The sequence below is a fragment of the Carex rostrata genome, chromosome 25, assembly GCF_964058835.1.
Source record: "Carex rostrata chromosome 25, lpCarRost1.2, whole genome shotgun sequence".
Lineage (NCBI taxonomy): Eukaryota > Viridiplantae > Streptophyta > Magnoliopsida > Poales > Cyperaceae > Carex > Carex rostrata.
This window is the reverse complement of record NC_135942.1, coordinates 1,924,733-1,937,450: the sequence shown is the minus strand read 5'-3', so window position 1 is coordinate 1,937,450 and position 12,718 is coordinate 1,924,733. Positions and strand designations below refer to the sequence as shown.

Below are 12,718 nucleotides of genomic sequence, written 5' to 3'. Positions count from 1 at the left end.
AGCTACTAGCGGATACTAATCGAATTTTTGATGGGATGTAGCGCGAATCATGACACAACGTCACACGTTCGATCTGTCTCTTTGTACTAGTACTCAAACCCGGTTCACCAATTGTCCACTGTTTCTCTTTCCCTCTCTCGCTAGAAAGGTTTAACTAGGGTTTTGAGAGCGGGAAAGATGGGAAAAATGGAGGAGGATCGTATAGACGGGCGCAACGCAAATCAGCTGAGGCCTCTGGCGTGCTCTCGCAACCTATTGCATCGGGCTCACGGCTCTGCTCGATGGTCTCAAGGTCTATTCCACTTCTCTTATCTTCGTTTAATTTGGTATAGAGTTCGTATTCTTTCTGGTTTAAAATACTTATGTTTAATTTGTGAGATATAGGGAATACCATAGTACTAGCAGCTGTATATGGGCCAAAATCTGGAACAAAGAAAGGAGAAAACCCAGAAAAAGCCTCTTTTGAGGTCATTTGGAAGCCTAAAACTGGTCAAATTGGTATGTTATTTTCTTATACAAATCTCTATTTTATGTTTCTGTAAGTTCATTGCTTAAATGTATTTTGTTCCTTTCATCAACAGGGAAGCAAGAAAGGGAGTGTGAGATAATACTGAAGAGGACATTGCAAAGCATTTGTCTTTTAAATGTCCACCCAAATACCACCACTTCCATCATAGTTCAGGTAAGCTGCTTCCAGTTTTGTTTAATTGTTTGAAAGCTTCTACAATATGTCGCCATCATGGCATGTACGGTGTAATTTTTTTGATTAAATTTTGATAGAAGTTCCTCTCTTTCTCTCTCTCAGGTTGTAGGGGATGATGGTTCAGTATCCTCTTTGTCTCTGACCACCCTTTTCTATAATACATTGAGTTTGTTTGGTGATTGTCTTTATAGCTTTGAAAAGACCCACTTGATGTCTACCACCCTTAACTGGTGCCAATCCGATCTTGGCAAGTACATAATGCACTAGTATATGTTGTTGTTAAACACCAATTGCTTCTTCTCAACCAAATTGTAGCATGTTTGATCACTTTTGACTAATAAAATATTTAAAATGAGTTAAACTTGAACCAATTGGCCTTGTTTGGTTTATTTTGGGTCCTTAACTTGAGTGATATCATAGCTTCTACCATGCGCAATAAATGCATCATGTGCAGCACTTGTAGATGCTGGTATTCCTATGAAGAACCTTGCTGGTAATATACTTCTTTTCTGTAATTATTTTTTATTAGCTAAGACTTTGTAGACTTATTATTAAGTAGAATTACGTGTCATTGTATTTAGTTGCAATAAGTTGTGGGTTGATGGAGAAAGGATCTGTCATTTTAGACCTGACCAAGTCTGAAGAAGAGGTACATTTTGTTTTTTTTTCCTTTTTTCGTGGAATATTTGTTTTGACAAATAGAAAAACTTATAATAACTTATAATAATCCTTTTTTGGTGAATTATGCAGAAATTGAAAGCATTTGCATATTTGGTGTTTCCAAATTCGCCCCTAACTGTTATCCCTAAAGTACCCTTGAGCAAAGAACAGCCAATCGAGCAAGGAATCATAACATCAGTCACTCATGGTGCAATGCCTGGTACATAACTACTTGTCAATTTAGACATTTCTTCTCTAAAAGTTTCTGTATACCAAAGTTGTGCCTTTCCCAAAACACTTATGACACCATTTTTTCAAAAACATCTCCATGTTTTTTTTTTCACTGGAAATTGGTTTGAACTGCTAATACTTTTTAGGTTTGTGCTGCTCACTACCTACTTATTGTTTGGAATAGTAATTTCTCTGTATTAACCTGCAGATTTTTCCTTGCATAATTACCTAAAGTAGATTTAACAGGTTACATAAAATTTGCTCCCTTGATTTTGTCCTTTTTTTTTTCAAAACTTTGTTGTTCATTGCAGTGAGTGGATATTTTGACTGCTTGGATAGAGGGGTAGCTGCATGTGCTGCGATTTCTGAATTTCTGAGGAGAAGTTTGCAAAAGCAATCACCAGAAGACACCTCAAGAGCTGCACAATAGATATTTTCACTAACTTGTATGAGTTATTTTATCTGGTTTGAGTGTCTTAAATCAAATTCTCTCTTTAACATACTGTTTTAGAAAGAGCCGTTTTCTTATTGGAAATTAGATTCATTGAAGTAGAAATTTAAAATAATAGGTTTCGGGATGACACTGTCCTTTCTTGAAGTAGTTGGATTGAGTCCTCTTTTTGCCCCTATCTAGCATAATCACCGACAATATAGAAGTGCACTTTGGAAAATTGCAGTTTATGTTAACTTAGAGTCTCAGCCATTCTCTCATGAAATGTTAACTTAGAGTCTAATGTCCTTTGTTTTACCTTGAATATTAAAAAAAGTATTGAACGAGCACATGTCAAATCACAAGTATAAGGTTTAAATATTTAAAGATGGAAGTATGATTTTGTAAATAGCTACAAGCATCACTATATTTCTATAATTCTTTTACACACTGTCAAACTGCTCATAGATCATGATTATTGCTATAAATAGACCCATGAGATGCACGCATGGAGCATGCATTAAGCTATATATGTACACACTCTTATTCTAGCAAACGGTAACTCTACGGAGTTATACCAGGCTTGGCAACTTCAGATTTGCGTCCGCACCCTCCGCCAAACCCTGGGCCACCGAATTGACTTCCTTTCTCTCCACCCTCATGATTATAACCGATACCTTCCTCGACCCCGTCCTTCTCCTCATGGCCTCTTACACCAAAGCCCAAACCTTCAGCAAGGCCATCAGGCCCTTTCTGGACTCGTTCATCAGCGACTCCCTTACCACCTCCATATCCACCACCATATCCTCCACCAAAACCAGGAAAAAATGGCCCTCCATAAGGCCCGCCACCATAACCACCATAACCACCATACCCGCCACCGAGGCCACCATATCCACCGCCATAACCTCCATGGCTGCCCTCATAGGGATAGGGGAATAGGAGGGACCGAGTGGCAGAGCACGTGGTCACGCCTAAGAGAACTAGCAGAGTAGCAATGATAATTCTGCTAGTAAAAGTACCCATTTGTGTTAATATGTGTATTCTGTGTGTTTTAAGACTTAGATGGTTGCAATGATATGTGTGCATGTTTTTTGGGTTTATATAGAGTTAAAGAGTGGACCGATGGTTGGTACTGTTGGAGAGGGTATTCATAACTTTTACCAGAAGAGCAGGGGTGATCAATTAGCATTTAGATATCTAGACTTGCATGCTTGACATATAGGTAGAAACTATAAAGAACATTTCTGAGTAATCAAAGTAGAAAAATATTTGGTGAACAACTATGAAAATTGATGTTGTAAAAGTAAATGTACCTTAATAGGTCACTTCCGTAAGTGAGACTATTATGGAATGGCAGATATATTTTTGCTCATCTAGTGCTAGTGTCTAATTTGGATTTGTTAGGTACATGTCAAGGGACAATAGTATTGTTCTATTTTGTATATTAGGTGAGCAAACTAGTAAAGGGAAACACACTTCTCTTTCAATATTTGTTTTACTACACTGAAAGGTGGTCCAAATTGCAATACATGCATCATTGAACTTGTGTGTAAGCATAGTTGTGACCTTTTAGAGGTTTGTAGTTCATCATCGTCCTCTGTTCAATACACAAGTTACTGAATCTACAGTTAATCTACTGATTACTGGTTTGAAAATTACTAAATTTATATATTATATAGAACTCTACTGAAGTTCAAAACTGGGTGGACATTTTGTAATTTCTCTAATTTCATAATTCAAAATAAGTGATTAAGTGGCCTAAACATTTGATGTAATTGGGGTGGTAGTGTGGTACTATCTATATAACAGCTGATTTTTTTTTTTTTTTGAAGAAAATTGGTAGCTGGTACCACTGGTTTTGTTGAAACCCAAAAACGGTGCACTAGTGGTTGAATGTTTTTTGTTCTAGTTTTCACTTTTCATGCCCCCCTTTGCCTTTACACTTGTGCTCTGTAGGGGTAACTTGCCAGAACTATTATTGGATATTGTTTGGACTGTCAGTTGAAATACTATAATAATCGATTAGATATAATTTTACTATTTGTTTGTTCTAATGCGCTGCTCAGTTACATGGGAGCTCACCAAAAGTTACTTTGTTTATATGATTTCGTGTTGAGACTTAGCTCTACTAACAATGGTAATATCCCAAAAAAAAAAAAAAAAAAAAAAATCCATGCGGTCATGTGTCCTAAAAGGTAAGAGCAGCCTAACATCTCTTGTAATTACGTCACAATTACAAGACTGTGTTTCATGTTTAACCTTCATCAATAAGCTTGTAATTTCATCAAAGATTTCTGCTATTCAAAATAAATATTTTGTCACTTAGAGAAACTTTTTTAAAAACCTTCTGCGACTCAAGTATTAACGAGCGTTTCAATTATTTTGCAAACAAAAATGTTTTTGCCTTGGGCTCTGCACGATAGAAAGAAAGCAAGCTCTTATAATTCTAGACTTGGAGGAATTAACACAAAAAAAAATGACGCGCGTGACTAAATCAAAGTATTATTCGAATTATAATTAAATAGACCCCTATGTTTAAATAGGCACACCGAATTTCAATTGCTTGGCTGAGAATTAATCTCAAGACACCAAATTCCAATCGCTCGGTCGGAGTTAATCTCCAACTCATTGGATCCCTACAGTAGGAAAAGTATCATCTGCGGAGTTTTTTCGTGTGTGCTGTGCGACGCTTTTAATCTGGTCCGTTCATTTTGAATCGGACGGACCAGATCAGATTTTGCCCGAATTTTAAAAAAACTCAAAATTTGGTGAACCCTTAATCCAGTCCGTCCGATCGGAAACGAACGGACCAGATTAAAAGCACCGCACGGAAAAACTCCGCAGAGGATAGCGTTTCCCTACAGTATGGATATGGACTCAGGAGCCGTAGCCCCCATTCTTTTATCAACTCACACACCACATCATATCTCACCTTTTTCCATTATTTTCTTAAAGAACTGTTGCAATGATATCGTTTTTAATTTTTTCAGATTTTCAATAGCATAGTTATAAGAATGGATGAAAATTAATACATACATCCATGGTCTGCAACTTTACTATATCATTAACATTTTCATTTATATTTCGGCACATACATACATCCATGGTCTGCAAAATCGGTCGAGTTATGACCAATTCACCGATTCTGATTTTACAAACTCGGCATACATCTCTAAAAGAACTCAATCATAAATTCACAAAAAAGAAGGTTAAAGAGTTAACGCCAGGTACATGTTCTTTAATGCTTGCACACTGAAAAAAAAAACAGTCATAAACAAGAATCAAACTGGAAATATAAGAAATTATCTGGCTACCGGGCCGCTAGCCACTGGAACTCTCTTGTGTGCTGTTCTGGCTAACATTTTTCAATGGTATGACCATTGCTATTATTCTCGGAATAGAAGTTTGTACTGTAATTTCTCCCTGTTGCCGCCTCCAACTCGATGCATTCCTTGAGCTGTATTACAACCTTAATCATTGTTGGCCTCTGGACCGCACTCTGTGCAATGCACTTGAGCGAAACGTCTGCAGCTTTCCAGAGAGAGTTGATGTCATATTCTCCTTGCATTCTTGCATCCACCACACTCTCAATGTTACCCATCATCAGCCTCTGACGTACCCATTGGATGATGCTCATGCTCTCGTTCTCAGGTCTGGATCCTTTTATAATTGCTACTTGACCCGTTACTATCTGTAGCAGGACTACCCCAAAGCTATACACATTGCTTTTTTCGGTTAGCTGGTATGTATAGTTGTACCTGTACATTAAAAGATATCTATAGATCACTAACTAGTACATTTTTTTGTTTTATTTTTCATGAGAGATATGACATGCGACATTGCGACTTACTCAGGGTCAACATACCCTTGTGTTCCAATTACATGATTCATTGATACACGTGTGCTGTTGGTACTGCTGAATGCTTTTGGAATGCCAAAATCAGCTATTTTGGCCTCCAATTTCGCATCTAGGAAGGCAATTATATGTCTCAATTCTGAAATTAGAGTTAGCCTCTTTATACTTCTCCATTAAGTTTAAAGACGAGATTCTGTTCAAGCAATTTCAGAGAAGAATCTCGACAGACATTGCTACAAGCTTTGGAAGGATATGAGGCATCAAGTTTGAAGGTCAAGCATTCAAGAAGAGCTCTAGGAGTGTTCGAGCCTTTTATCTCGATTGAGTGTCGAGTAACAGTACGCTCAAGATGGAACAAGGTAATTCCGTTGCTTTAATTAGGTTTTATTTCTGTATAAAATGGTCTTAGGACAGGTTTAAGGGTGCGCTTATGCACCAACAAGTGGTATCAGAGCCGCACTATTCAGAAAAAACAATTATATATTTTTTTTTCTTTTGGAAAATAAAGAATGATTTGAACTGCTATCTGTCTTCTATTATTGAATCTGTTTTTTGGTTTCCTGGAATTAATTTTAAAGATTAGTAGATGCTAGTTGATCAAACATGTGAATTTTTAGCATAGTTCTTGGACAAAACAGAAATAGTTCCCGGCCAAAACAGAGTCAGTTCCGGGTAGTTTCGGGCTTAGTTCCTGGCCAAAATCAAAGTGCAGAAAAACAGTGTTTTTGGCAAAGGTCGAAACAGACAGTTCTTGGACGAAACAGCTGAGCAGAAAAACAGTGTGTTCGGCCATGGCCGAAACAAGAATTCCTGGCCTAAACTGAGACCGGAGTGGCTGCCCAGAAAGCACATTTTTGAGGAATGCTAATTCTGGCTGAGTGGAAATCATGGGGAAAACTTCTAGGACGGAGGAAACTGCTTGGAAACTACATGTAGGCTATTTAAAGATGTCCCTATTGTTATACTAAGTGCACCTCTAATTGCTCAAAAACTGAAATTAAATTGCAATTGAAAGTAAATAGATGAGTTTAGAGAGATTTGACACGCGGGATGTTAACGGAGTTCGGCAAAACAAAGGCCTACGTCTCCGGGGCTTCGCAACTTTGAGTGGTGCGCCTTTCTATTACCCAATACGAAAGAATTACAACTTGTGAACCGTTGAGCCCTTACACACCAAGCGGGAAGTCAAACGGCCAACTCAAAGAGATGAGAACAAGGTCTCTTAGTTCAAGCTACTCAAGAGAAACACTCAATATATCACTCTAGCCTAATCTAAGTTGAGATTAGTGAAGTGGGTTTGAGAGATTTTGAAGTTTTAAGCTCTCACAACAATGAAGTAAGCTAAGCTCTCAGAAAATTATTTTTTAGAAGATTAGGGTCGGCTGAGATAGTTTGGGAAGAAAGCCCAAAGACCTATTTATAGAGGTAGCTCAGAAATGAGCTAATTGAGCTAAAACGTTACAACGTTTTCCCTTTGCAATTTTAGGTTTTCAAATTATCTGACAGCTCAGCTTAAATGCTCCAAAAACGTTACAACGTTTATAAAACATTACATAACGTTTGACTCTGTAAAATATTGATCAAAAACAGGATTTTTGAAGATCAAATTTAATTAAAACGTTATAACGTTTTAGGACTATTTGTACAACTGGATTTCGTAGTCCTTAACATCCTTAAAATGTTACAACGGTTTTGCAAAACGTTATAACGTTTTAGGACTATTTGTACAACTGGATTTCGTAGTCCCTTCACATCCTTAAAACGTTGTAACGTTTTATGTTGTCTCTGAGTTTGATCAAGCTGTTACTTAGTGTTTTTGACAGGGGTAAAACGTTATGACGTTTTACAAACGTTACATAACGTCTGGCTCTGTAAAAACAGCCTCAAACATGCTTTACTAACTATTAAATATTACAATTTACATTCTTGACGAATATCTTCATAATTTCTTCTGTCCAAGTGGTCTACATTGTAATTCCAATTCTTCTTGAACCTACATAATCTCAAAGTAGAAGAAATCATAAAATTCAATAATTGTATGTTTTTGCAAATTAGTCAAATAGATGTAAAAAATTATTGTACGAACAACACCTATTGCTTAGAAGTATTATCTTTTGTTTTAGAGAGTTAAACAATGTTATTATCTATTTTTTGTAATTAAGTTTTAGACTAAAATTAGATGAATTATGTTTGATAAGTTATTTCAGGCAATTAATGGTTTATTTAACATATTTAATTGATAGAAACTGGTTATTATACAAATCTAGTCAATTAAAAAAAAAATTGGACTAAAGTTTGGTTCTGAATCAATTTTCTAGAGTTGACATTTAAGGCTAATTTTAGGTCTATTAATTTTCTACAGGCTAATTTTAGGTTTACGTCTAGAAATTAGAAAATAGAAATAGGCTAATTTTCTAAGGGTTAATTTTCTGATTAAGACGTCTAGAAATAGATTTATGTCTTAGATTAGACTTTAGGTGTAATTTTAGATTTATTTAAAGGAAATTAGGGTTGAATTTGAGTTAGTTAAGAATGAATGTCTGTAAATGGACCTCTTTTTTCGAGATGAGTTTAAATTCGTTACATGACAAGTAATTAAGATAACGCACCTGCAATTGATGCGAATATTAGCCAGTTTAAAGGAGGATTAGTACTTGTTAAAATTGTTTAGGGCATAATGGTAGTTTATAAAGATCAGATGTGGTAGTTATGTGTTAATGCTGTCTTAGAAAGGTCTTGGGACATGGACTTAAGTGTTCTGAAGTGAACCCCTACCTTTTGTTGGCTGGCTTGATCATTAATACATAATTGATACCAACTTATCCCAAAGGATGATTCGTAATTGTACCACGTATTCATACTTTATTTACTACACTAAAGTACCTGAAGGTAATGATTATATATAAAGATGTTTCATTAGTGGATGCGTGCTTTGGTTAAAGGAATAATGAAATTTAGTATACTTTTTTCCTTTAAATGAATTTTAAAATTATGATTATGTCACACCCCAAATCGGGTATAACAGCCTGCCACGTATATTTATTAAAAGTTATACGTAAGGCAGTGGATCTTTTATATGCATTACCAATAATACCATTACATATTAACCACATCCCAATATTTATGAAATTATCTGACATAATACGGCAAACTATATATTTTAGAAATGTCTCCCGCATCCTGTCAGTTATAACAACCCAAAACCTCAGTATTATGTGGTTATGCTGTCAGATGCAATCCAAAACCGTCTCTCCGTATCCGTGTAATAAACCTGAAAATAACCCAAAGGGTGGGGGTGAGAAATAATATAAATATTATATCCCAGTGCGAATTTTCCACAATCAGGCCACTGGACTTGCAATCAATCCATGTCTAGAATTAAATCCTTGCAACTTAACATTAACAGTTCATTTTATATATAAGTGAATGCAAATGCTCAATCACAGTATTCAATCGAATCTCAACTCACAGAATCTCAAATGAAGCTCAACAGAGATATATTTGGCTTAATCATAGATTATTATGTCTGGTAACACAAACAGATGATCCACCAGCTTGTCACGCAGGTGGCCACGCTAAACCCACACCTGCTGGTACTCAGTACCATCCACTGACCCTCATCTGATGTGCTTAGGCTTATACCGTTATTTAAAGTCTGGTTCATAGTCAGATAATATTTCGTATGCAATAAACTCGGAATCGGTAATTCTCAACACATTAAACAAACCTGTCATTCCGGTCCCAGACTGGATATGACATCAATCATACGTCTCTTTATAGTCACCCATATTCACCATCAGAATCAGAATCAGAATCAGATTCCCCCTCCCAACCGGTACTGGGATTAGCGAGGGTCGTTCACCATATGCACATAAGGATTCCGTAACCAAAGTCTAGTCTATAGCTCCTAGACTTTGCAGAGCTCAACATATTTCCATAAACATAAACTTGTGGTGACTCAATCATATTTCAGAATAGGAGATTCATACAAACGGTAAACCGTACAAAATGATAGGTCAACAATATCACACAAAATTCAGTTATAATTTGATTGGGCTATGCACATGATTCACACATCTCAAATAATGCAGCAAACAATCATTCGACATGACAAAGGAATAACAATTTAATTCTTAAAAATGTAATATCAAACAAGTCCAGTAACCCCGCACCTGATATCGTAGGGCAATAGGTAAAATCTATAGCAATCTGTTCTTCCTGAATATTCATCTCGTCAATTTCTTCTGTAAGTATGCCTATATCATAATTATATACATTCTATTAATTTTGCTCTCTGAAATCAATTAAATTTACCAATATATATATAATAAAGCACATGTATACTTATCCCCTCATCTTGTATAATTTATAACAGTACCTATGTTAATTAATTTATTATTTATTCTATTATTTCCTTGATCTCTTTAACTTATCTTCATTTCAGTCCAATAATTTAACTATGCATAATAAATTCAAGTTCAAGTTAAGCTGTCTGAATATCAAAGTTCAAATCCACATATACCTAGTCTAAATCTATTTTATTTTCTTTTAGAGCAAACTCAAGACAAAATCACAATTCATTTTTCTTATAAGTAAGAGCCGAATGCTCCTTAATTTCATGCATTTCATTCTATAGCTGATCATATACTTCATATATTTCATTATTCACTTTAGTCCCTCTGACATGAGTAAATTTGCACAAAACAAAGTTTGCAACTTTAACCTTGGCACCCATATTCAAGTAACAGCTCATGTATATGTTGGTACATGTATAAACAACAACTTAATCCCCTTTCAATTATTTTAGATGCATCAAATAACAAGGACAATATGGTATTCATTGACACAAAATCATTTGAGGTTGGTACCGTAAGGTACAAATTATGGTCTGAGCACTAAGAATTCAATCAAATTAACAATCTTTATACTTCTCAGAGATTGCAAATCAAGTCAACAAGAACAAACTCAAAGTTCAATAACTAACCATGCTAACGGGTGATAACCCGATAAAGGAAATAAAGTAAATAACTTTCAATCAATCAACAAGAGCTCAACTCAGTTTATAGCACCAAATAGATTGCCTACTCAAGTCTCAAGGTTATCAAATAGACAAACCCTAGGTCGGGTACAGAGGAAGTAAAACTGAGAGAGATATATACCCAGTGCAATCGCTGAATATAGCGAGCAAAGAGGGACATGAACATCAATTTAAATCACAGGAGATTAGCTCACTAGAGGGAGAGAGAAAATCTCTCTGTTTCCTTCTCTTTTACGCAAGGTAAGAAGAGCCAAAGAGAGTTATGGAAGAGGATTGAAATGAATAAAATATAATAAACCTTCTAGAGAGAAAGAGAGGTATACGGTGGAATTAGAAGAGAAAAGAAAGAGATAAAGATGGAAACAAAAACGTCGGTCCCATATATCATTAAAAATTCATCTTGTAAATTCATCCTCTAAATTTCTAAATCTTACAAATTAGTCCAAAATTACTTATAAAACAAAAGATTGTACATTCGAAATGTTACTTCTTTACATATATCTATCTCATATCACTTATAACTTTCAAATATTTGCCTTTTTATATTTTTCAGCATTTTTCAATAAATAACATTGACTTTATTTATTTTCTTGAAAAATATCTTCATACATTTTGTATTTTAATTTTTTTTTTTTTAATGTTACAGATTAAGAATAAATCTTGATTTCATGAATTTCCTAAAATAAAATATATACATATTTAAAATTAAATTTCTAAATTTGAAAGGTTATTTTGGTGAAATTTATTTCTGATAGATTTCCTAAAATAAAATATATATATTTAGAATTAAATTTCTGAATTTGAGAGGTCATTTAAGGTGCTTTCAAAATTAGATTTTCTCACTAGATTATGGGAGAATTTCAGCATAATAAATGCAGTTTTTCAGTTATTTAGAAAATGATGCAGCCGCATTGCTTTTTGATGCAAAAGCACAATTTTTTTTTAAAGTTGGCAGACCACATAAAAATCGTGGGGCCATAAAACTCTTTTAAAAATTTCAGAATAATTTTTAAGATTAAAACTGCAGTTACTGTGATGCAATTATATATATATATAATTATTTAATTACATTTTTGTTTTATGGCTAATGTATAAATTATAATTCTTATAAAGACATTAAAGTTATATGTATTTTGAATTTAATTAATTGTACCCAAAGGTACCTCTTTTGATAAGATTAATTTAAATTCATTTTAGAAAAGGATATTAGGTGTGCCTTTAATAAATGCAATCATTAATCGGTCCAAAGGAAGATAATGATTGTTGAAGTTATTTGTACAATTGAGTGATATAAAAATATTGTGATGATTATTATGCGTTTACATATGTCAACATTGTTGGCCCAAAGGAAGACATGTTATTAAGTTATCAATATGTTATTGTTGCGCCGAAATATCATAAGAAATTAATTTGTTGCCCAAAGGTGATCAATTAATCGAAAAACGATGCTTTAGTTTAAGATAGTTTTAAGTCTCTAAAATGTAATGATTTATTAAGATAAGTTACGATAATATGAATGTAACAATGTCGAGGAAAGTTCTGCCTAGGTAAGTCGAAATTTGAAGTGTATCTTTAGGGATCCCTGACTTACCTGGCAACTTGGTTGTGAAGTTCGTATGCATAGTAACATAAGGGAAATCATCTAATATATTTTGAGCAAGTTGGACCATTATTTGAATGGAATTTATAAATTCATAGTATTTTATTCATGTTTCCTTGACATTGTTACATTCTCTTATGCACCAACAAGGCTTTGGTTTAAGAACAACATGAATAAAAAAATTATGAATTTATAAA

At 34.6% G+C, this 12,718-nt stretch overlaps 1 protein-coding gene and 1 long non-coding RNA gene across 2 annotated transcripts; one reads left to right on the top strand and one right to left on the bottom strand.

The window, feature by feature from the left end:
- Nucleotides 1-93: 93 nt before the first annotated feature.
- LOC144543767 (Ribosomal protein S5 domain 2-like superfamily protein) lies at nt 94-2,172 on the top strand. The gene is made up of 8 exons (XM_078292161.1): nt 94-292; nt 385-498; nt 582-682; nt 806-826; nt 1,124-1,196; nt 1,285-1,352; nt 1,454-1,583; nt 1,906-2,172. Exons 1-8 carry the CDS (start codon nt 178-180, stop codon nt 2,022-2,024), a joined length of 741 nt encoding a protein of 246 aa, XP_078148287.1. The 5' UTR covers nt 94-177; the 3' UTR covers nt 2,025-2,172.
- A 6,780-nt stretch (nt 2,173-8,952) lies between these two features.
- LOC144543812 (uncharacterized) lies at nt 8,953-11,441 on the bottom strand. Its single transcript, XR_013508082.1, has 3 exons — nt 11,043-11,441; nt 10,056-10,139; nt 8,953-9,154 (listed from the first exon to the last, which is right to left on the bottom strand). It is a non-coding gene; the product is annotated as an uncharacterized LOC144543812 (long non-coding RNA).
- Between the last annotated feature and the right edge of the window lie 1,277 nt (nt 11,442-12,718).

Bases quoted from the DNA above. Each gene is read 5' to 3' on its own strand.
- LOC144543767 (XM_078292161.1), top strand. From the start codon at position 178: ATGGGAAAAATGGAGGAGGATCGTATAGACGGGCGCAACGCAAATCAG. The intron at 683-805 runs GTAAGCTGCTTC...TCTCTCTCTCAG, and splicing joins CCACTTCCATCATAGTTCAG to GTTGTAGGGGATGATGGTTC. The intron at 1,584-1,905 runs GTACATAACTAC...TGTTCATTGCAG, and splicing joins CACTCATGGTGCAATGCCTG to TGAGTGGATATTTTGACTGC.